General features: G+C 41.5%; 1 protein-coding gene across 1 annotated transcript in view; it reads left to right on the forward strand.

Moving 5' to 3' along the window:
* Positions 1-271: 271 nt before the first annotated feature.
* The window catches only part of LOC142385116 (copine-8), a 139,831-nt gene continuing 118,100 nt past the window's right edge, over positions 272-22,002 (forward strand). The window contains exon 1 of the mRNA XM_075471302.1: positions 272-497. Coding sequence (XP_075327417.1) covers positions 400-497 — 98 coding nt within the window. The 5' untranslated portion in view covers positions 272-399. The remainder of the gene's footprint in view (positions 498-22,002) is intronic.

Here is a 22,002-nt window from a genome sequence, read left to right on the forward strand (position 1 = left end):
GGAGAGAGGAGGGAGAGATGGAAGGAAGAGGGGAGGGAGAGATGGAGAGATAGAAGGGAGGGGAGAGAGGAGGGAGAGATGGAGAGATAGAAGGGAGGGGAGAGAGGAGGGAGAGATGGAGAGAGCAGGGAGAGATAGAAGGGAGGGGGAGGGGGGAGAGATGGAAGAAAGAGGGGAGATGGAGGGAAGATGGAGGGATGGATGCAGCGCGGTGACATCACATCTCAGCCCGCTCCTCTCGCGCCTCCGCGGCACCTTTGCTCCACTTCTCGCCGGGGAGGCGCTCCGCTTCCTCCCGCCTTGCTCGCTGTAAAAAAGAGAAAAAGGGGGCCGGACTTAGAGTGCGCGAGGAGAGGACATTCCTGCCATAATAACAAAAAAGCCAAAGCAACCGGCACCATGAACAACAGTTTCCTAAACATGGCGTCCATAGGCGACTTCGACCCGCTCAACCCGGCCATCCCGGCCACCAAAGTGGAGATCACGGTGTCCTGCAGGTAGGAATGCTGCGTGTTTAGCCCGCTTTGGTCCCGCTGTGGTCCCGCAGGGCTCCGGGGGGAGCACCGCGCCGCGGACTCCAGCTGCTCTCCAACTCTCAGCAAGTTTCTGCTGGATCTCAGCGGAGACATTTCTCATTTCTCACGCGTAAATGTCACGTTTACGCTTCAGCCGAGCAGCCAGACTCCGCTTTAACACTTTCACCCGACCTCAGTGTCTGTGAAACGTGTTAATGCGTAAAACTTAGACAGAGGCGACCATGAAACAAAGGATTACAGCTGCTGAACTTCCTGTTCAGGGGGAGAAATGCAGCGTGGAGTCCGCAGCAACGCGCCGCTGCGCGGACACGTTTCCGCGGACATGTACGCCTTTTCTGCTCCTGCTTGCGCTTGTTTTTGGACACATTATTGTGCTTAAAGATGCCGCATGTGGAAGTGTTGCTGCGTGGAATCAGTGGCAGGGGAATCAGGCTTGTTGGAGGGGGTGTGGGGGGGATTCCTCCGCGCACTGCAGGCTGGTAAACAGCGGCAGTGCGGTGACCCTCAGCGGGCTACAGGTTGGTGTCCCCCCGCCTCATCAGAGGCTCGGCTGTTCATGGAAATGAATTCCTTTGGCATGAACTCACCTGTAAATGCTTAAAACAGCTGACACCGCGTAATGTCACACCTGTGGGGGTAAACTGTCTGCAGAGGTGTGCTGGGAAACTGTATGTAAATCCAGCTGTAGGGCAGTTATTCGAATTAGAAATTAGAAACAGACTTTTTAAGGAAAAGCTGAGTTAGGAACGGCTTAACTTTAAAAAAGTGGACCTCATTTCAGGCTTTGAAATTGAAACTGAAAGTTGTTGTTTCTGTTGGTTCTGCTGGTTGTGGAGGGATGATTGTTAAAGGGACAGTTCGCCTCTTTTAAACATGAAGCTGTGTAACATCCCATATCAGCAGCATCATTTCTGAACATCTTCTTACCCCCTGCTGCCCTTGTCCCTGGGGCAGTACCCTCAGAAGGTATAGTTTTGTACCCTTATACTGAAGTAGCCCAACACAGACTGTCTATTGTACCCCAGCATGTAGAAAAAAAGGTACACATATGTACATTTAGGTCCAATAATTAACCCTGGGGGTACATTAGTATAGATTGTACCTCAGGGGACACAAAAGGACTCGTACTGTACCCCTGTTTCTGAGAGTGTAGTTGGCTGGGGTTTAAAAAATAAAGCCTTTTGCTTCTCAAAACAATATGCGTTCAACAGAGTAATACATTTGCATCACAAAATGGTTCTCCAGGAAAAAGTCAGACCTCACAATCGCTTGGCACTATTTTCTCTCCCTTCGTGTCACTTACTTTAAAAAAATCTGTTGAAAAAACGTGATGAAATCAAAATTAGATAAATAATTTAGAGGGAATAAATAGATCTATACAATGTTTACGAAAATAATGCATAAATGATTACAGGAATAACAAATTAACAAAGGAAGAAACTAAATATATTAACGACTCAAATTTAAAACTGAATGGAAAAATAGTAACGTCAACACATCTTAAAATAAAGCAATTTTTTTTTATTTCACATATTAAATTATTGTTTTTATATAAATTTGGTACTATTTATTATCATATAGACTTATTTATTCAGCCATTTATATTTTTTCAGATTTGGTAAAAAAGTGGCATTATAGTAAAATACGTTCTGTCTTCGAAATATCTCGAAGAAGTTGTATGTTCAGCTGCACCATACGTTGTTGGTAGGTCTTCTAATTCTGATAACTAACAGCTAATAATTGATGGCAGTTTTCTTGAATTATGTTGTTTTTAAACATTTTTTTCGACAAAAAGCACCTTTAAACCAACCCTTTTCATATTTTGTCATCGGAACAATTTTCACGAACTTCCCGATATTGACAAATTCGGGCAGTTTCTTCTTCAAAAAGTCTGAAAATGACTTAAATGCAACGAATCACTTGGGAAAGAAGGCGTCTCTTTTTTATAGTGGAAACATTAATGACCTATGTTATCAGTAAACAGTCTTTCGTGCTGCTTCCTTCATGTTTCGTGTCATTTAGCTGCCCACAATAACATTCCCACAACGTTCACCAGCGCCTCCCTCCAGGATGTCACATCAGCTTTTTCCTCGTTATTTATTTCTATGAATCCAATCATAGATTCATAGAAATCTATGAATTTCTATTAATCCAATAATTACATTTCTACATGATTTTGGCTCAATTTAATGCAAAGAAATCAGGCGTTTTTTCACTTTTTTCCAATATTTTCATCTTTACTTCATTGGCATCAGTCAACAACTATCGCCAACTGAAACCATCACAGATCCAATGATTTTGGTTGGATTTTTCTAATTTTTTCTATGGAATGAGTATACTGTTTGGTGAACAGAACGGCATATTGACTGATGTCATAATTTGGGAGAATAATTGATTGCCAATGAAGTAAATATGATGATTTCTTTGCATTAAATTGAGCCAAAATCATGTAGAAATGTATTTTAAGAGTTATAATTTAATTGGATGTTGTCTCCACATGTGTTCTGTGCATCTGGAAGGCATTTATCGACAGCTTACACAACCCACTGAGGATTTGTGGAAAAATGTAATGGCTACAATTTTTTTTTCGCGATGTTTCCGGCAGAGCAGACCCTCTGATTTTTGCTTCTTAGGGTCAAAGTGAACATAAAAAACACAAATAAAAAGAATGGCAGACCACGTCAGGTTCAACCCATTTTATTAAGCTTTTGAGACTTTGGCTCCCCGACTAATATGAATAGCAGAAGGAAGTGTGAAGCTCGATGTGCTACGTTGTAGGAGGCGAGTCGAGCATTGAATTTCGTGGTTTCGTGCGGCTTCTGTTACCCACCGTTGTTCTGATGGAGCCCGGGCCGAGTCGTCATATTTTATTGTCTTTCTTTTAGTTGTTTAAGTGTTTGGTGTCGAGTTATCCCTGGTTGTGCTTTCACAACCCTGCTCACGGTTAGCTAATGAAAATTATTAATAATAAAAAGCTAATAATGAAATTCTAACTCTTAAAATACATTTCTACACGATTTTGGCTCAATTTAATGCAAAGAAATCAGGCGTTTTTTCACTTTTTTCCAATATTTTCATCTTTACTTCATTGGCATCAGTCAACAACTATCGCCAACTGAAACCATCACAGATCCAATGATTTTGGTTGGATTTTTTTAAATTTTTCTATGGAATGAGTATACTGTTTGGTGAACAGAATGGCATATTAACTGATGTCATAATTTGGGGGAATAATTGATTGCCAATGAAGTAAAGATGAAAATATTGGAAAAAAAGTGGAAAAAACGCCTGATTTCTTTGCATTAAATTGAGCCAAAAATGTGAGAAAGCCATCTCGGCTCTAATTAAGGCGTCTATGGCTGTGACAACCATTTAATTGTACAAATAACTACGCTGAACAGTTTCATTGTTCTTTCTCTGCTCATTTCTTGCCACTATTAGTAGCCTAATAACAGTTTGATAACAATGGAGAGAAAGCTTTTTGTTTTTCTTGTTTTTTCGCGTGCCAAGATGTCATTAAAAGGGCGTCAGTCGAACCCGCAACGGTGTTGAAATAATTACGGTTGTGTGGCTTTGCCTTTCTGTTCATCCAGCTATTTTTAGAAGGGTGATTGAGAGCATTTCAAATGAGTATGCAGAATGATTTCAGTGCAAATAATTGCAATCAGATGATTGTGTGGGGGAAAAAAAAGGCTCTGATTGCCTCCTCAGAGTTTAAGTTTGCGTGATGTTGCGTCGGAGAGGCCAGAAACTCTCTACTTACTGTATCTACTGTATCTCCGGGAGGTTTCGTGCACCGTCTCCGTAGTAACGGAGAGATCATGCCATCTTCCAGCAGAACATGTGAACCCGTTGTGGCTCCGAACGCCATGGTTACGGCCAGGTGGGGGCTGATGGGTCTTTTCTTGTGTGTTTGTATATGTTTTTATAGTTTCTGTAAGTGGACACAGTGGGCAGCGCAGAATATCACCATGGTTACGTTAAAGTTTCCCTCTGTGTGTGTTAGAAACGGCTTAAGAGGGAACGTGAATGATTGGTCGCTATATTCACGACTCATTACGGATCATATGTGCAAAAGCTTTGAGCTCCCATAATTGTTTTTTTTTATATTTCACAGAGGTGTGGAAACTTCTCAATTCTCAGCCTTTTTTTTTAACGTTGATGGGATTCTCTAAAAGGTCGCAAAGGGGCGGAAAATTCCCGGTAGATTTTACAGCAAATGCTCTGAAACTTTACATAGGGAATTAATCAGAATTAACAGGATATTTTGCATAATTTAAAGGAACTGTTTCATATACAAACATAGATATAAATAGGGCTGGGCAACGATTAAAATGTTTAATCTAATTAATCACATGATTTCCCTGATTAATCACGATTAATCACATTTGTGCGCAGAATCCAAAAATGAATCCAAAAGTAGCGCATAGCTTTTAGCATTTAGCTTTATTTTAAATGTGCTGCCATATGAATGAAAGTGCCATAACATTTGTTGTGCAAACACACTTTTAACATCAGCATCTTTCTGTAGTTTTTATGTAGAAGCCTCGCTCCACTGTCTGTTTCCTTGAATGACTTGCTGCTATCAGTTGTGTGTTTTGCCTTTAAGTGATATTTTAGACTGGAACTACTACGCTGAGAAGACAATTCAACTTGGCAGTGTTTACAGATGACTTTGGTTCTGTCGACTCCGCCGTCTGGAAGAACTTTAAAATGAAAATGGCCGAGTAAAAGTTCCGTACCCTTCTCCAGGTTTGGTGGATCCGCCGATTACTTTCTTTTCCTGTTCCACAGCAGCAGACTTTTACAATAATAAAAGCCTGTGAGCAGCAGACTTTTACAGAATAAAAGCCTGTGAGCAACAGACTTTTACAAAATAAAAGCCTGTGAGCAGCAGACTTTTACAAAATAAAAGCCTGTGAGCAGCAGACTTTTACAAAATAAAAGCCTGTGAGCAGCAGACTTTTACAGAATAAAAGCCTGTGAGCAACACACTTTTACAATAATAAAATAAATAAAAAAAATTAAAACAAATAATAATAATTAAAAAAAAAATAATCTGCGCGATAAAATATTTATCGGCGTTAAATAATCAGCGAGGTAACGCGAATAATAACGAGTTAACTCGCCCAGTCCTAGATATAAACAATTTGTTTTGTCATAAACGGATAATTAAAAACCATGACACAGATTTATTTGTGGGTAGAACTTTATTAATGCTTGGTTCTTTCATTGAACAACAAAAACACAACTGTTGAGTAAAATATACCTTACAAAGAACCCCCCCCCCCCCAAAAAAAGTCCCATTTAAAATATAAATGTAGATTTGAGGTAGCTAGCACCATGATAAGTTAGCCTCTTTAATGAAATGGTGCTAGCTAGCTTACATTTAGCATATCTGGTTAACCAGTTTGTTAGCTACTGTATAAATACACATTTTGATTTAATAGAGCAAAGACAGAACATATGCAAACAATTTGTAGGAGATTACTGACACCTATCAGAAGTTGGAGGTAGACCCTCATAAATCTTAGCCAGCTGGACCTTCGTACAGTAGGTACAGTGGATTGTTTTACACTATATAAGACCGTGTCTTTAGCTACATTGTTTTGCTAATACGACAGTTATGTTTTCCATGATTTAACAGAGGAAGACAGAGCAGACAGCGAATGATTAAAAACAAAAATATGGATGCTCTTTGGTGAAACTCCAATGCACATGATGGGTAAAATAAGGCTGGTAAACCTTTATTAATGTGGTAATACAACCAATACGAAGAGCCACATTAGCCGTTTTTCCCTTGACTGAACACCTGCAACCTCAAAGGAAAACAGCTAGCTACTAATCAGCTAAGAACAATGAAGGTGTTGTTAACTTTGTGCTCCAAAAAATAAGAAAAAGAAACTGAATATATAATTATGAGGATGGTCAGATTCAAGGACTGGACAGAAAATGAATGAAAAAGCAGCCAATGTTCAAAGAAATAGTTTGGAAGACCTTCAGAAAGCCTGGAGGACTATTGCTCAAAACCACTTTAAGAAATTACAGGAAAGTCTGGCTGCTTGGAGGCAAAATATAAAAAACGATGGTTGGCATGAAACTTAAGTTCTGCCCTGTAGGATGGGGAGAACAAAGGGTCACTAAACTGAAAAATTAGAGTACCTAATGGAAATCAGTGCAAAAAAATCTGCAATAAGGGTTGTTTTTGTATTCAAATGTTGCCACCAGGGGCTTGTTTGGGCCGGGACTTTCCAGGGTTGTCATGATGGGACGCTTAACTCCACACATCCCCAACAATATTTATGTTGCTACGCTTTTCTTGGGCTTAAAGGCCCAAGCCACAATTTTCTGTGGCTCCTCATCTCTGTCTTTACAGAGTTGTGAATTAAGAGATAAGACATTATAAGACACTTATCACGCAGTCAGATGAGAGACATTCAGATGTAGCTAATGGATGGGAGAGTAGGCAGTAAAGATAGTGTTTTATCCGCACCATGGCTAGCTTATGTCGACAGGTTTGTCTTGCCTCATAAAGGATCTTATAAACTTAATTTCATATTTGTTTATTAGGCTTTTTTTGCACTCTTATTGAGGTTTGAGACTTTTTAAAACGGACGTTAGACATCAGCCGAAGCCGATTGTTCCTCTTTTTATACGTTCACTTTCCAAGATGGCAAGGAAGGGGTGACTGAAATTTAATGGGACTCTGACAAGTTACGGAAAGATCAGTTCCATTTTTAAAGGAGTTGGGAGTCTGAAAGCTACAATAAAATGGAACTGATTTTAAAGAAATACACAAAAAACCTTCCAGAAGGATTTTATTGATCAGCTTTGCACACTGCCAGCTCTATCTGGAAAGACTCTGATTGGTGTGGCCTTGTTTTATTTACAGTGAGTCAAATTATTTAATAAATTATCATTAAAAACGGAGAAGTCGAGGCAAGAAAAGAAGATTCTGAGGCCAAACAGATGCTTGAAGTCGTTCTTATGTAATAGTTTTGTGAACGGCGACGCAGCCCGTCACAGAACTCATCCTCTTAGCTTTCTTCTTCGGCTAATTCGGTTAAATGCTCTCATTCTTCAGGGATCTGAGGCAAGAGCTTGGCTTGAGATTTCGCTGATCGATTTGAGAGCTGGAGGTATCCGCTGGGATCGATACGCAACCAACTCTGCCCGCTGCGTCGCACAAAAGCACACATGCCCGACACACATACTGTATACAGAACGGTACAGGCAGGGGAAATCGCTCCCTGATGCACTTTAGCTTTTTACCACCTACATGTTGTGGCGAAGCCACCGGTGAATGGCCTCAAGACCCAGTCACCATTATTGATCCGAGCACAGCTCGCCACCTGTTTTTCTTCAAATACCGTCTAATATTTCAAATAAGTGACAAGTGTGTTGTTAAAAAAATGTTTATATGGAGCACAGATGGCGTTTTAGCTAGCATTGTATGCATTTTCCTGCTATGTCTGTGCAGGGATGGGTATGTTCCCATGTTCCCAATGTCAGAACATAACCTTTTCTTCTGTGATGACATAACTAATAGACCATACAACAAGATTACCTGACAACTGTTGGCCTAGTTTTGGAAAACTAGTGTTTTTACCAAAACAATCAGCTTCTCTGACAGGTTCTTGTGCTCTAACTTCATCCTGTAAACAGGGAAAACTTCATCAAACCGAGTGTAAGAAGGGGCTCAGAGAAAGGTGTTAAGGTGATAATAATGGCTCCATGCTGTTTAGAAGTCCATCCTGTAACTCAATGAGACAGACATTGATTTATTACTCAATAGTTTAGTCATCAAGAAGTCATGTGGAAGTTCACCGTCTTTTAATTGTTTTTTGTGTGTCGGGGCATGATAAATACAACCTGAACAACACATGATATCTGTTGCTAATTTATACACTATTATGTGATTATCACAAGGTTTGAATAACTCTTTTAAAACAGAGTTATTAGAGCTACATCTCAGACTCTGCGGGCCTCAGTTAGCATGTTAAAGGTTAAAGGTCATGGCAGCACAGTTAGAAACAGACTGAACAGGTATGGCTTGTGTGGAAGGGCTGCAGGAGAAAGCCTCTTCTCTCTAAAAAGAACATGGCAGCACAGCTTAGGTTTGCAAAGCTGCAGCTGAACAAACCACAAGACTTCTGGAACAATGTCCTTTGGACAGACCAGACCAAAGTGGAGATGTTTGCTCATAATGCACAGCAGCACGTTTGGAGGAAACCAAACACAGCATATCAGCACAAACACCTCACACCAGCTGTCAAGCACGGTGGTGGAGGGCTGATGATCTGGGCTGGTTCTGCAGCCACAGGACCTGGGCACCTCGCAGCCACTGAGTCCACCATGAACTCCTCTGGATACCAAGACCACTGCTGACCGATCCCCAAGGAAAAGAAACACTTTATTCCTGAAAATCAGATGGGCCAAGGAGATGAATTTAGTTGAGGATGGATATCTAAAGCGAGCCTCAAACCAGTAACAGCACTGGACGGCTAATTATTCATATATCACAACAGTGCAAGACAAGTTGTTCTGCTGTTGGTATTTTTGTGACATGAATGCATTCCAGCTGTCATGTTTTAGCTCCTATTTAACAGGTGGATCCTTCTCTAAGGCAACAAATCACTTGTGGGAAACCTCAGGGCTCAATTTTGGGGCCAAATTTATTTGTGTGTATGTTTTAAAGTGTTCTACAGTCAGATGTGAGGCCGTCTGTCCGACAGCTGAAGCTGGGCTGAAACTGGCTCATCAACAGGACTTTAGCCGCTTTCGGACTGTAGGAACCTTTGGCAGTTCTAATAACCTTTTAATCCGCGGGGCCGTTTTCTCCCGTGTTCGGACATACAGGAACTCGGGGCTTTCTCCCTTAGTTCCTATAACTATTTAGCTCCTTCTCCGAGGTCGGGTCTTTTCATGGTTCTATAGAACGATCTGACGGAGGTGTGTGGTGGTCGGTAGCTACGCCCCATGTCATGCTATCACGGCTGAAATGTTTCATCATACCACACAGACAGAACCGGCGGGTGTTTAATAAGTTAAACTTACACTGGTCTCATTTGTCAGCAGCGCTCTGCTCTCCTTTCTTCCTTCATGAAATGAAAAAGTATCTCCTGACTCTCTCTGTGAGCTCTTCCAGCCTCGATATTAGACGCCTGATGCGATCGTCCATGATTAATATCACCATCATGCAGACCATGAACACGGTGGCCTCCCCGCTCTCCATATTAGCTTCTTGGTGGTGTTTTTTCTTCTCTAATTACTTTTACGGGTTTTGTTTTGTGTTTGAATGTGGCGCTAAACGGCTAACGGCTAACGGCTAACACGTCACTGAAGCAGACGGCTGCGCGGCGCATCAGTCCCTATCAGGTCCCGACTCATGTGCGAATGCAGACTGAAACAGAAGGACAGTTATCAGAACGAAATTCGAGTAGGACAGTTCTGATAACTGCGTTCCTATAACTACTCTGTCCGAAAGCAGCTAATGATCCCAAACGCAGCAGCAGATCTACAGCAGAATGTGTGAAGAAGAGAAGAATCGAGGTGTTCAACGGTCCAGTCAGAGTCCAGACCTCAGCCTGACTGAGATGCTGTCCCAGTCCGGTTCCCACAAACTTTATATGAAACATCGAGTTAATACATCAGGTCTGGAAACTCTTTTTCAGCCCAAATGAAGTGACGGCGTACGTTATTGCACCGTTACCCTGCTGGAAAAGGAACGCCGGCTCACCCTGAAGGGTAGAAAAGTAAAGAATTGCCTTCTTTATTTTGACATAGACGCCATGAGCTGTTGTCACAGCACGACTTCAGAGACTTTCAGGTAATTATCATTCAGGATTGTGTGAGTGTGGCATGAAAACGCCCTCAGCCGGCAGGTCTTTGTTTATACAAAACCTTCCTGCTTACGCTGAAGTTCACTGAAGGAGGCCATGCGAGGTCATGTTGGTGCGGGCCTGCAGGCTGGTGCGATTAACTGTTGTGATCCCAGTGGATTCACTCAAAAAAATGTGTCATCGTATCAGCTTCAAAGCGCAACAGTTCCTGCGGCTTTGTGAGTTTCTGTGGAAGAGCAGCTCATTTTACGCAAGAAAAGCTTCAAGTTGTGTCTTTTTAAGTTTGAATTCAAACCTTTATTTACAGTCAAAGTAGTGACGGGAGTGGGGATGAAAGGAGGATCCACCAGGGCTCAAAGTTTTCTTATTTTATATTTTCTATTCATTTTTATTCATATTTAATCTGAATTATCTTTTTATTGGTAGCAGGACAAGGAAGAATTTCACTGCACATTGTACTGTGTATGATTGTGTATGTGACAAAGAAAACTATCTTGAATCTTGAATCTTGAAAAGTTTGTTCCAGGAGAACATCTTCGGGGCAGAATCATTGGAAATATTACAGCTTTTAGAGCATTTTTAGCCAGATTCTTGGTATATTAGGCACCAGAGATGGGACCAAATCACACATGTGCAAGTCCCAACTATTTTTTTCTTGGGCAAGTCAAAGTCAAGTCGCCTTATTATTGCAATTTTACCTGCAGAATCTGATCTTAATAGAGGTGAATGTTTTTACCTAGGGGTGGGCGATATGGAAAAAATGTTGTATCACGATTTTTTTGCATAAAATCACGATTTCGATTTTTTATCATGATCTTCCATCCAAAAAAAAAAAAAAGACCAATTACAGTAGAGTTAAGTCGACATGCTGAACCACAGAAGAGCTAAGGAGTAAAAGAAAGAATTTGGCAATAAACACATTGTAATTCAACTGTAAGCCAATTCAAGATGAAAAATAATGATCTAATTAATGACATCTGACACAGTGAGAGTGAAGCAACCGGAAATAGAAAAACGAACCACTGATGACGACTGGACTCCACCTCATGATGCCATTTAGCAACAGATGAGCAACGTTGCATGTTCATTTACTGCAGCCACAGTCACGCACTGCCATCACCAGAGCGCCCTAAAGGAATACTTTCCAGCTGTGTAATGTTTGTCACGGTCGCGCTGCATCCCTTTTCTCTTGCACCGTAGTTAGCTTACGAGCTAGCGGTTTCCTCATCCGACCCGAGAGTGCTGCTGCTGGCCGTGAGTTTCTCCCGTGCGCCGCTATGGATGTGCTGTGGATGGTGCCGCTGCTGCTGTTCCCATTCCTGATGTGGACCAGCAGCAGTGGGTTAGGGTAGAAGAAAACCCGAACCAATTCCAAATTACAGAGGCGGATTTCCTCTTCTTCACCAGCTCGTCGGCTTGGCTTTCAGCCATGGCTGTCCATGCGCTTTCTAAGTTTTTACAAACACAACATGGAGGCGTGTAAGAAAGTGTCACGACGCACAGTTCGCTATGATTGGTCGGTTAGGTTAAGGACGCCCTACGTCTGCCGCATCGGCGGAAACCAGCATTAAAAAAAAAAATAAAATCATTGCGCTGATTGGCAAAGGCGATCTATACGGTTTCTCTAATTTGGTAGATCGCCTGCGATTCTCCACTCTTCCTCGCCAGTCACGATTTTATATCGTCAGATCGTGGACCCCTATTTTTACCCCTGTTTTTACCCCGGTTTTACCCCTATTTTTCCCCTGTTTTTACCCCGGTTTTACCCCTATTTTTCCCCCTGTTTTCCCCGTTTTCCCCCTGTTTTCCCCCTATTTTTCCCCCTGTTTTCCCCGTTTTTCCCCTGTTTTCCCCCTGTTTTCCCAGTTTTTCACCTGTTTTCCCCCTATTTTCCCCCTGTTTTCCCCGTTTTCCCCCTGTTTTCCCCCTATTTTTACCCCTGTTTTCCCAGTTTTTCACCTGTTTTCCCCCTGTTTTCCCCGTTTTCCCCCTGTTTTCCCCCTATTTTTCCCCCTGTTTTCCCCGTTTTTCCCCTGTTTTCCCCCTGTTTTCCCAGTTTTTCACCTGTTTTCCCCCTATTTTCCCCCTGTTTTCCCCGTTTTCCCAGTTTTTCCCCCTATTTTTACCCCTGTTTTTACCCCGGTTTTTCCCCTGTTTTCCCCCTGTTTTCCCCGTTTTCCCAGTTTTTCCCCTGTTTTCCCCTGTTTTACCCCTGTTTTCCCAGTTTTTCCCCCTATTTTCCCCCTGTTTTCCCCGTTTTTCCCCTGTTTTCCCCCTGTTTTTACCCCTTTGATGTGCAGCTGAAGCACAGCTTTCCAGCTCCAGACTCAGCCCACGTTAGTCTGAAATAAAGAGCCGCTGTTCTGGCTGCTGCCTCCTCTCTGCTCATCTGTCACCGCTCTGGCGTGACTTCATTTCTACCCAGAGGAGAGTTTGTCTTGCTGTCAGTCAGGCCGTCTGTCATTGGCTCATGTTGCCCATACGACTCTCGCAGCATCGTCGGTCTGAAGAAGTCTGAAGAGTGTTCGTGTCGGCCCCGTGTTTCTGCACATTTAAAACTTCCAGGCTCACAGTTGCTTTGCTTCCCAGAGGCGTTTGTTCTGCCCTTGTTTCTCAAGCTGACACAGTTTCTTCAGGTCTTGATGAAATATCTTTGACTCTGGCTGTGTTCCAAACCGCATACTTCTCCTACTACTCCCACTAACTTTTTGAGTTAGTATGCGAGTTTGAGTAAGCGAGAAGTTCCCGGATGCGTACTAGATTCTCCTAAATGTTGGGTATGCATCATGAGGTTACTACTCATACTCAAACTACCCAAGATGCAACGTAACGTGACGTCGCCGATCGTCATTTCCTGTCAAAACGGCAGTTTCAAGCTAGCTACAACGAGGGTAGGTTCACTTCCTGTTTTCAAAACAAAAGCACCAATTGTATGGTAATGGCTTTCCCTATGATAAAAGGCAACGGGTATTTTATTTTGTGAAAATAACAGGAAGTGCGTTGCTCACTGCGGCTAGCTTTAGTAGCGCCAAATTCGTGGGAACAAAATTGTAAACAGCCGGTATTTTGTCAGGTTTTCAACACGTTGGGGATCTAAACGACTACTTTCTCACCTGAAAATGTTTCAAATGTTGCTAAAGTTTACAGAGTTTAGAGCTTAAGGGAAATCAGCTTCAGGCCGGCTGATTTCGGCTCGGGCAGGAGCGAAATGCATTGTGGGTAAACGCTCTGCATACTGTCTGATCGATGAGTATGCAGTATGGAATTATGTAGTATGCGGTTTCGATTACTTGAGTAAGAGTAAAAAAGTGTTCGGTGAAAAAACTACTCGAGTACTGAGTAACTGTTGAGTAACATCTGATTTATTTGTTAACACAAGCATTCAATCAGACAGACAAAAATACTAAATAATCATCTTTAGGCAAATTAGAGTTCATCCAATTGATAAAATAAATTAAAATTAATTCATTAATTACAAAATAGCTTAAATTAAAATAATCCAGGTAAATTCAAGAACTTCAGTAAAAAATAAAAGAGACTTAGGAAATGTTTAAAACATATGTAACCCATATGTAACCTAAAAAACAAACATTCACCTATCCATGGGGAAAAAAACGAGTTTAGGAAACTTAGCGCTACATGTTTCCTCAAGTTAGATGTTGAGTTTCTGCTGAAATGTGCGTTTGTTTTGGTTGACACAGAAGACACATAATGTAGCTGCTGTTTCTCACTCTTTGTAAGGTAAACATGCTTTCAGTATGAGGCCTCGTCTGCGTCTTCATTTCCCACCGTTGGTTCTGACATTTTTCATCTGTTTCTTTGTTTGTTTGCTACGACTGTAAACAGTAAAGCTAACCCGGTTATTATTAATTAATTAATTAATTAATTAATTCTGGTTATTAATATAATTATATGACTGCTTAGGTTCCAACTCTCCCCAATGAGCTGTTCAGTTTGGTTTCATATGTTTTTAAAGTAGAAGACTTTAGAAACGCTTATTTCCACAAACTGCTGGACATTTTGGACCTCTTATTGATTCTGAAACGGGGTGCATGCGTTCATTGATCATGTAAGTCAGAGAGAATGTCACAAAAGGAGGTTTTCATTGGTTTAATCTCACCATGGGAAGCAGATAGAGGGAATTATTGGGCCACAGCCAGTAAAAGGATGAAAAGTAGGTTTGGTGAATGTAGGTTGTTGGGATGGAAGCTGGAGTGTTGAGGCACGGCCGTTCATTAATTATAATGAAGAGTGCAGACGTGTCTCTGCTTCCTCATGCTGCTTATTACTTTATTTGATTTTAAATCATTTTATTTCTTTCCACAAATCTTGGATATAATTTTATTATTTTTCTTTTAAGTGAACCAAGACTTTTTTAAATCATTTTTATCAAAAAGTCATCTGGAAACTGTCGTGTGGAAATTCCGTTGCAGCTTCCTGCTTTTGGCTGAAGCTAATTAGCAGCAAGATGCCTCCCTTTTCCACTGACGATTACCACAAGCTACTCCAGAAGATAGCAATACTGGAAACAAAAATGTATTGGCTTGAAGTGAACGTGGAGATAAATGGACAATATGGGAATGAAACTACTCTGCCAGTATCCCAAAACACTGAAAGGGAGCCGGCTAACAGGAAGCTAACCGGCACCACCGGGACACGGCAGGAGCCTGGTGTAAATGGAAAATATTCAACCAGTCCTCCCTGGAACTCCCTTGGTGCTAAGCCAAAACACTACAAATCGCCTCCCTCAGATGTGGGAAGACGGTTATCAGGCAGAACCCAACACCTGGAGACCCACAATGACTCCGAGTGGCCTGCACTATCACACAGGAATGTCTCTACCCCGATACCAAAGAAAAAGCAACGCTGGACTGAGACCACCACCAAAACCAGGAGCAAATTGCCACAAGACACAGGAATTCTGCTAGAGAACTTGAAAGATTTGCTCCACTTTCTCAAAATCCTGACTCTCCAAAAGAACGCTCATCTCCCAAAACCGGAGAAAGGTATGAGGCTAAATTATATGCTAAAAGGCCACAGAAGGAGCTAACCACTGGGCCTCAAACTCTGATAGTGGGTGACGGAGCTGTGAATGAGATAAAACGTTTTTGCAGCAAGAAAAAGACCAAAATACTCTGTTTTAGTAACGACATGTTGTCTGATATCTCAAAGAAGATCCTGGACATTGTTGCTGAGCATCCGACACTGAAATCTCTCATCATACACACAGGAGCCCTTGATGTTGTGAAGCAACAATCGGAGGTATTAAAACAAGACTTTATGGACCTGGTAAACAAAGTTCGATGCACAAGTACAGAGGTGTTTTTCAGTGGACCTCTACCAACAGTTTGGAAAGGAGACGAGAGATTCAGCAGACTGATGTTGCTAAACAGATGGCTCAAAGACATGTGTGCTGCTCATTCAATGAACTTTATTGACAATTTCAATATCTTTTGGGGACGCAGGCACCTCTTTAAGGCAGATGGATTTCACCTTAACAAGTCTGGAGTTCAGTTGCTAAGCTCCAACATTTTTTACTCTCTGCGTCACACACCAGCAGCCCCTATCAAGGACAAGACAGGACAAAACGATCCAAAACGACAGATAGGACAATGCTCTGGTGAGGGCGCTGAGACAAGGACTGACCATGGAGGACAGCAGATCCAGAAAGAACCTGCAACGTCTTCATCCTCACCCCAGGATAAGGAGTCTTCACCAGCCCCAACAGCCCAACAGGCGGAGTCTTCACCAGCCCCGGCAGCCCAACAGGCGGAGTCTTCACCAGCCCCGGCAGCCCAACAGGCGGAGTCTTCACCAGCCCCGGCAGCCCAACAGGCGGAGTCTCCCCCAGCCCCAGTGGGAAACCCCCAGCCTTCGCCCCCCCGGACCCCACCCAGCCCCCAGCTCTCTCCACTCAGTCTGGACTCCTCACTTCTGGATTTCCCGGACAGGATGAAGAGCTTTCTCAATATTGGAATACAATTGACACCACGCCGAAATCCCATATTCTTCCCCCTTAACATCCCACCTCATCCAGCCCCTCCCATTCCACCACGTCCATCACGTTGGAAACAACCCTCAAACCAAAGTCATCAAGCCCCCCCACCTCCTCTGAATCATATCTGTGAGTCTGACTGATATGTGCCGGGTCCAGGCTGTAATACTGATATCAAGAATGCTCTTCCCCAGATAAAGTCAGGGCCCTGTGGAGTTCAGACAGCCTTTTCAATCCCTGTGATGGCAGGTAACAGAAAAGTGGTCAAACTGGTGGGAAATAAAAAAGGTTCAGTTAAATCTACCAATCTATTGAATATAGTGTGTCAACCCCGAAACACACCAGTATCACCTGTTGTCTCCACGAGATTAGCCCTACTCAATATCAGATCACTAGCCAACAAATCCCTCTTAGTAAATGACATGATCATGACCTATAATCTAGACTTTTTATTTCTTAGTGAAACATAGCTGACTGAATGTAGCTGTGATACCATTCTCAATGAGGCAGCACCAACAAATTTCAGTTTTATCAATAAGTGTGGAAGTGGTAAGAAGGGCGGGGGAGTTGCCGCCATTTTTAAATCAGTCTTTCAGTGCAAAGAAATTTTACTTGGTGATTTTAGCTCGTTTGAATATCTCTGTTTTTTAGTAAAGGGGGATCCAAAAGTTATGTTCCTAATCATTTATAGACCACCAAGATACCCAGGAACTTTCTTTGCTGAGTTTGCTGAACTGCTGTCAGTTATCTGCACTGACTATAACGTTTTTATCATAACAAATCAAATCAAATCAAATCAAACTTTATTTATATAGCACCTTTCATACTAAAGAAAAAAGCAACACAAAGTGCTTTACATAATAAAATCAGTAATAAAATCAATTCAGTTCATAAACTCACACACAACATCACACCGACAACCACACTGCACACATACTACCCCCCCACCACCCCCAACATGAGCAATATCAACAACAATCAACAACAATCAACATTAAAAGCAACATTAAAATCTGGCTTGACGCTGAAGCGAGGAAACGGTATCTTGGGGATCTGTCCACACCGGGAGCCAGCCCACCAATGACCACAGAGGCCACCACCACGGGGAACCGCCCAGATCAGGGCAGGCCGGCATCCACACCACAGCCAGGGCTGCAGTGCAGGATCCCCCAGCCACCTCGAACCAGGGCGGTCCCCACAATAATGACCCCACAGACCGAGCGGGCATAGTCTCCGGTGTGGAAGATCCCCATGAGGAAAAACACTGGATAAATAAGTATATAGTAAAATAATTTAACAAAAAATAATAATATATAAAAATAATAAATAAATAAATAAATGAAATAAAATTCAGCTGTAAGCTAAACTAAAAAGGTAGGTCTTGAGCCTCTTTTTAAAAACTTCAACAGTCTCTGCACCCCTGAGGTTCTCTGGCAGGCTGTTCCACAGACGAGGTCCATAATAGTGGAACGACGTCTCACCATAAGTTTTTGTTCGAACCTTAGGAACAACTAAAAGGCCGGTACCAGAGGACCTCAGGGTCCGCGAGGGCTCATAATTTAAAAGCAGATCAGATAGATAAGAAGGCCCAAGACCATTAAGACATTTATAAACAACTAAAAGAACCTTAAAATCAACCCTGAAACGCACGGGGAGCCAATGCAGCGTTTTCAAAACTGGTGTAATGTGTTCCCGCCCTCTGGTCTTGGTCAGCACACGTGCAGCTGAATTCTGTATTAATTGTAGGTAATGAATACTTTTTTTGGGAAGACCAGAGAGCAGGGCATTACAATAATCTATTCTACTAGAAATAAAAGCATGCATCAGCACCTCCGTGCTGGCAAAAGAGAGAAATGGACGGACTCTGGCAATATTTTTAAGATGATAAAATCCTGTCTTTGTTACATTTCTAATATGTTGGATAAAATCCAGCTCAGAGTCAAAAAGAACACCCAGATTTTTTACATGTTGAGAAGATTTAAAAAAAAAACAAAAACTGGGGATTTTAACATTCACATGGACAATAACATGGACACTAATGCCAAAGAACTCTGCTCTCTACTTGACACTTTTGGCCTCCTTCAACATGTGAATGGACCCACACATACTCGAGGCCACACACTGGATCTGCTTATCTCTAAAGGTGTTGACATTTCTTCTGTTGATATCAAGGACTTGGTGCTCTCTGATCATTTCTGTGTGTTCTCTGACTTACAGTTAACTCCAAACATTCAGCTAACCCGTGTGTCTGTTAGAAAAAGGTACATAAATGAGAATACCAGTGCTAAGTTTATGGAAGTTATAGCTGTCATCAACTGCGAGTGCAGAGACAGTTGATGAACTCTTAGATAACTTTAACTTGAAAATCTCAAATGTCATGGATACTGTTGCACCTGTTAAAAATAAGATGGTCTTGAGCAGAAAGCGAACACCATGGAGGAACACTATGATGGTAAAGGCTTTGAAAACAGAATGCAGGAAAGCAGAGCGTAAATGGAGAAAAACTAAACTTCAAATTCACCATGACCTCTACAAACAAAGTCTTTGTAATTTTAACCACGGGTTACTCCGGGCTAGACAGCAACACTTATCTGAAATGATTAATAAGATCATCAACAACACTCGTGCTCTGTTTGCTATGGTTAATAAGCTGACAACCCCCCCAAAACAGATAGTTTCAGAACTCTGTTCCACAGAAAAATGCAATGAATTTGCTTGTTTTTTCAATGAAAAAATCAAATCTATAAGGCTAAATATCAACATAAATCAGCAAAATAATAAAATGACGCAAACCTTAAAACCACCTAGGAATCAATCAACTATGATGTCAGAATTCAATACAGTTGACCAAAAAACCATAGAAGAAACAGTCCAGCATCTTAAACCATCGACATCCTGTCTTGACACAATGCCATCTGACTTCTTTAAAACTATTGTAAGCTCTATCCAAACAGATTTGCAGCAAATAATAAACTACTCACTTCAATCAGGCACGTTTCCTAAACCCTTAAAAGTAGCTGCCATCAAGCCACTCCTAAAAAAGACAACATTGGATGCTTCCATTTTAACCAACTACAGACCCATCTCAAATCTTCCTTTTATAGCCAAGATTGTTGAGAAAGTGTTTTTTAATCAACTCAGTAACTTCTTGAACTCCAGTGGACTCCTTGACAAATTTCAGTCAGGCTTCCGACCTCACCACAGTACAGAAACGGCTCTTATTAAAGTGTTAAATGACATATAAGGTTGAACACTGACTCAGGCAAGGTGTCAGTTCTGGTATTGTTGGATCTCAGTGCTGCATTTGACACTGTGGATCACAGTATACTGCTGAACAGGTTGGAAACCTGGGCAGGACTCAGCGGGACAGTCCTAGAATGGTTCAGGTCCTACTTGGAGGAGCGGAGTTATTTTGTGACCATTGGAAGTAATCAATCTGATCGAGTGGCTATGACATGTGGAGTTTCTCAGGGGTCAGTTCTTGGACCCCTTCTGTTCACTCTATACATGCTGCCTCTGGGTCAAATTCTGAAGAACTCTAAAGTCAACTACCACAGCTATGCAGATGACACACAGATATATCTGGCACTGTCTCCAGATGACTGCAGTCCTATAGAGTCATTGTGCGACTGCTTAGAGCAAGTCAAAAAGTGGATGAACCTAAATATCCTTCAGTTAAATCAAGAAAAAACTGAGGTCATTGTGTTTGGCAACAAAGAGAAGAGGTTTGCTGTCAGTAAACATCTTGAGTCACTGTCTCTAGAAACTAAAGACCAAGTCCGGAACCTCGGCGTGCTGATAGACTCAGACCTGACCTTCAACTATCATATCAAATCAGTCACCAAATCAGCCTTTTATCAACTTAAGAACATATCCAGAATGAAGGGTTTCATGTCCCAAACAGATCAGGAGAAGCTGATTCATGCTACATGCTAATGCTAACGGTCTTCTGACTGGACTCCCCCAAAAGAGTCTCAAACAGCTGCAGCTCATTCAGAATGCTGCAGCCCGAGTTTTAACCAGAACAAAGAGATCACATCACATCACCCCAGTTCTCAGGTCTTTACATTGGCTCCCGGTCAGACACAGAACAGATTTTAAAGTTCTGCTGCTCGTCTACAAATCACAGAACGGTTTAGGTCCAGAATACATGAATGACATGCTAGCAGAGTATAAACCCAGCAGAGCTCTAAGATCTGCTGACTCAGGTCAGATAGTGGAGCCCAGAGTTCAAACTGGACCCGGTGAAGCAGCTTTTAGCTGTTATGCTGCACACAACTGGAACAAACTACCAGCAGAACTGAAATCAGCCCCAACTGGAAGCACTTTTAAATCCAGGTTAAAAACATTTCTCTTTCCGTGTGCTTATGGTTGAGTTTATATTTTTCTTATTCCCCTCTTCTTTGATTGCTTTAATTTCTCTTTAAATTGCTTGTTTTTATGCTGCTTTATGCTGTTCTTTTAAAGGCCTTGTCTTTATGTAACGCACATTGAGTTGCCTGTGGTATGAAATGCGCTATATAAATAAAGATGCCTTGCCTAATATACACACAGTCTGAGTCACGGTGAAATGAAATGATGACTGAAATGTGCCGTACAGAAACGTCCTGATCAGCCTCGTTTCTTTCTGTTTTCCTTCCAAGCAGCCAGACTTTCTTTCTAACCTTTAACCTTTAACCTTAACTTAACTTTAACCTCCAGTGAAAGTGAAAAACAGGACTTTATATCAGGAAACAGGAATAAAATTCCCTCAGATTTGGAGTCAGACGAACAACAAAAAATTATTATTATTATTTTTTTTTTTTACATTCATTTACTCAAATAGTGGCCTAAAATGAACAGAAACAGACATTTAATTATAATTTCTTGTATAGCAATTAATATCCAACTACATGTGTATGATTGTGACAGCCATATTAAGTATTTTATGTGGTTTTTGAAGCATTTTGGTCATGAGACGCCTCTTATTTCTTTATATTTTGCATCCAAGCAGCTTAAGTGATCTTCAGCAATAGTTTTTCATCACTTTTCTTTGGACATTTTCTGCTTTTTTCTTCATTTTCAGTCCAGTTTTTCTTTGTTAAGCCACTTAACTCTGAGCTATGAACCATTCAGGCAGGAAAAAGGCTCCTAACTCAAGGGATGAACCAGAGTTGTGTCCAACTTAGCAAAGAAGCCGTTTTAAACTGGATCTTTAGGCACTTTGTTCCCAGCAGCCTGTCACAGAGACACTTCATTTGTTCCCATTTCTTTAGCTGCATCTGTGAAAAACAGCTTCATAGTTTCAACTTTTTTGTACATTTACGTTAAAACTGCTTTCAGTTACCAAAAGAGTCAAATTAATATGTGAAATCCAGTTTAAAAAAAATCCCAATCCCAAAAAAATGAACATTATCACGTCTAAAAGTAGGAAAAAAACAGATAATAATAAGAATAATATGTTATTCAACATCAATAAAAAGTAAATAAGATTAAATTTAAAGCTTAAAAAATGAATATAAGATATAATCTAATGACTAATTATGGAACAATGAATATAAATGAAATGATTAAACTGTTTTATGCCACCAGAAATGAATAATCTAGAAGCTCTTTGTGGGTTTCAGACTGGAATTAAGATTTGTTCCCA

This window comes from Odontesthes bonariensis, chromosome 8 (assembly GCF_027942865.1).
Source record: "Odontesthes bonariensis isolate fOdoBon6 chromosome 8, fOdoBon6.hap1, whole genome shotgun sequence".
NCBI classification, from domain to species: Eukaryota; Metazoa; Chordata; class Actinopteri; order Atheriniformes; family Atherinopsidae; genus Odontesthes; species Odontesthes bonariensis.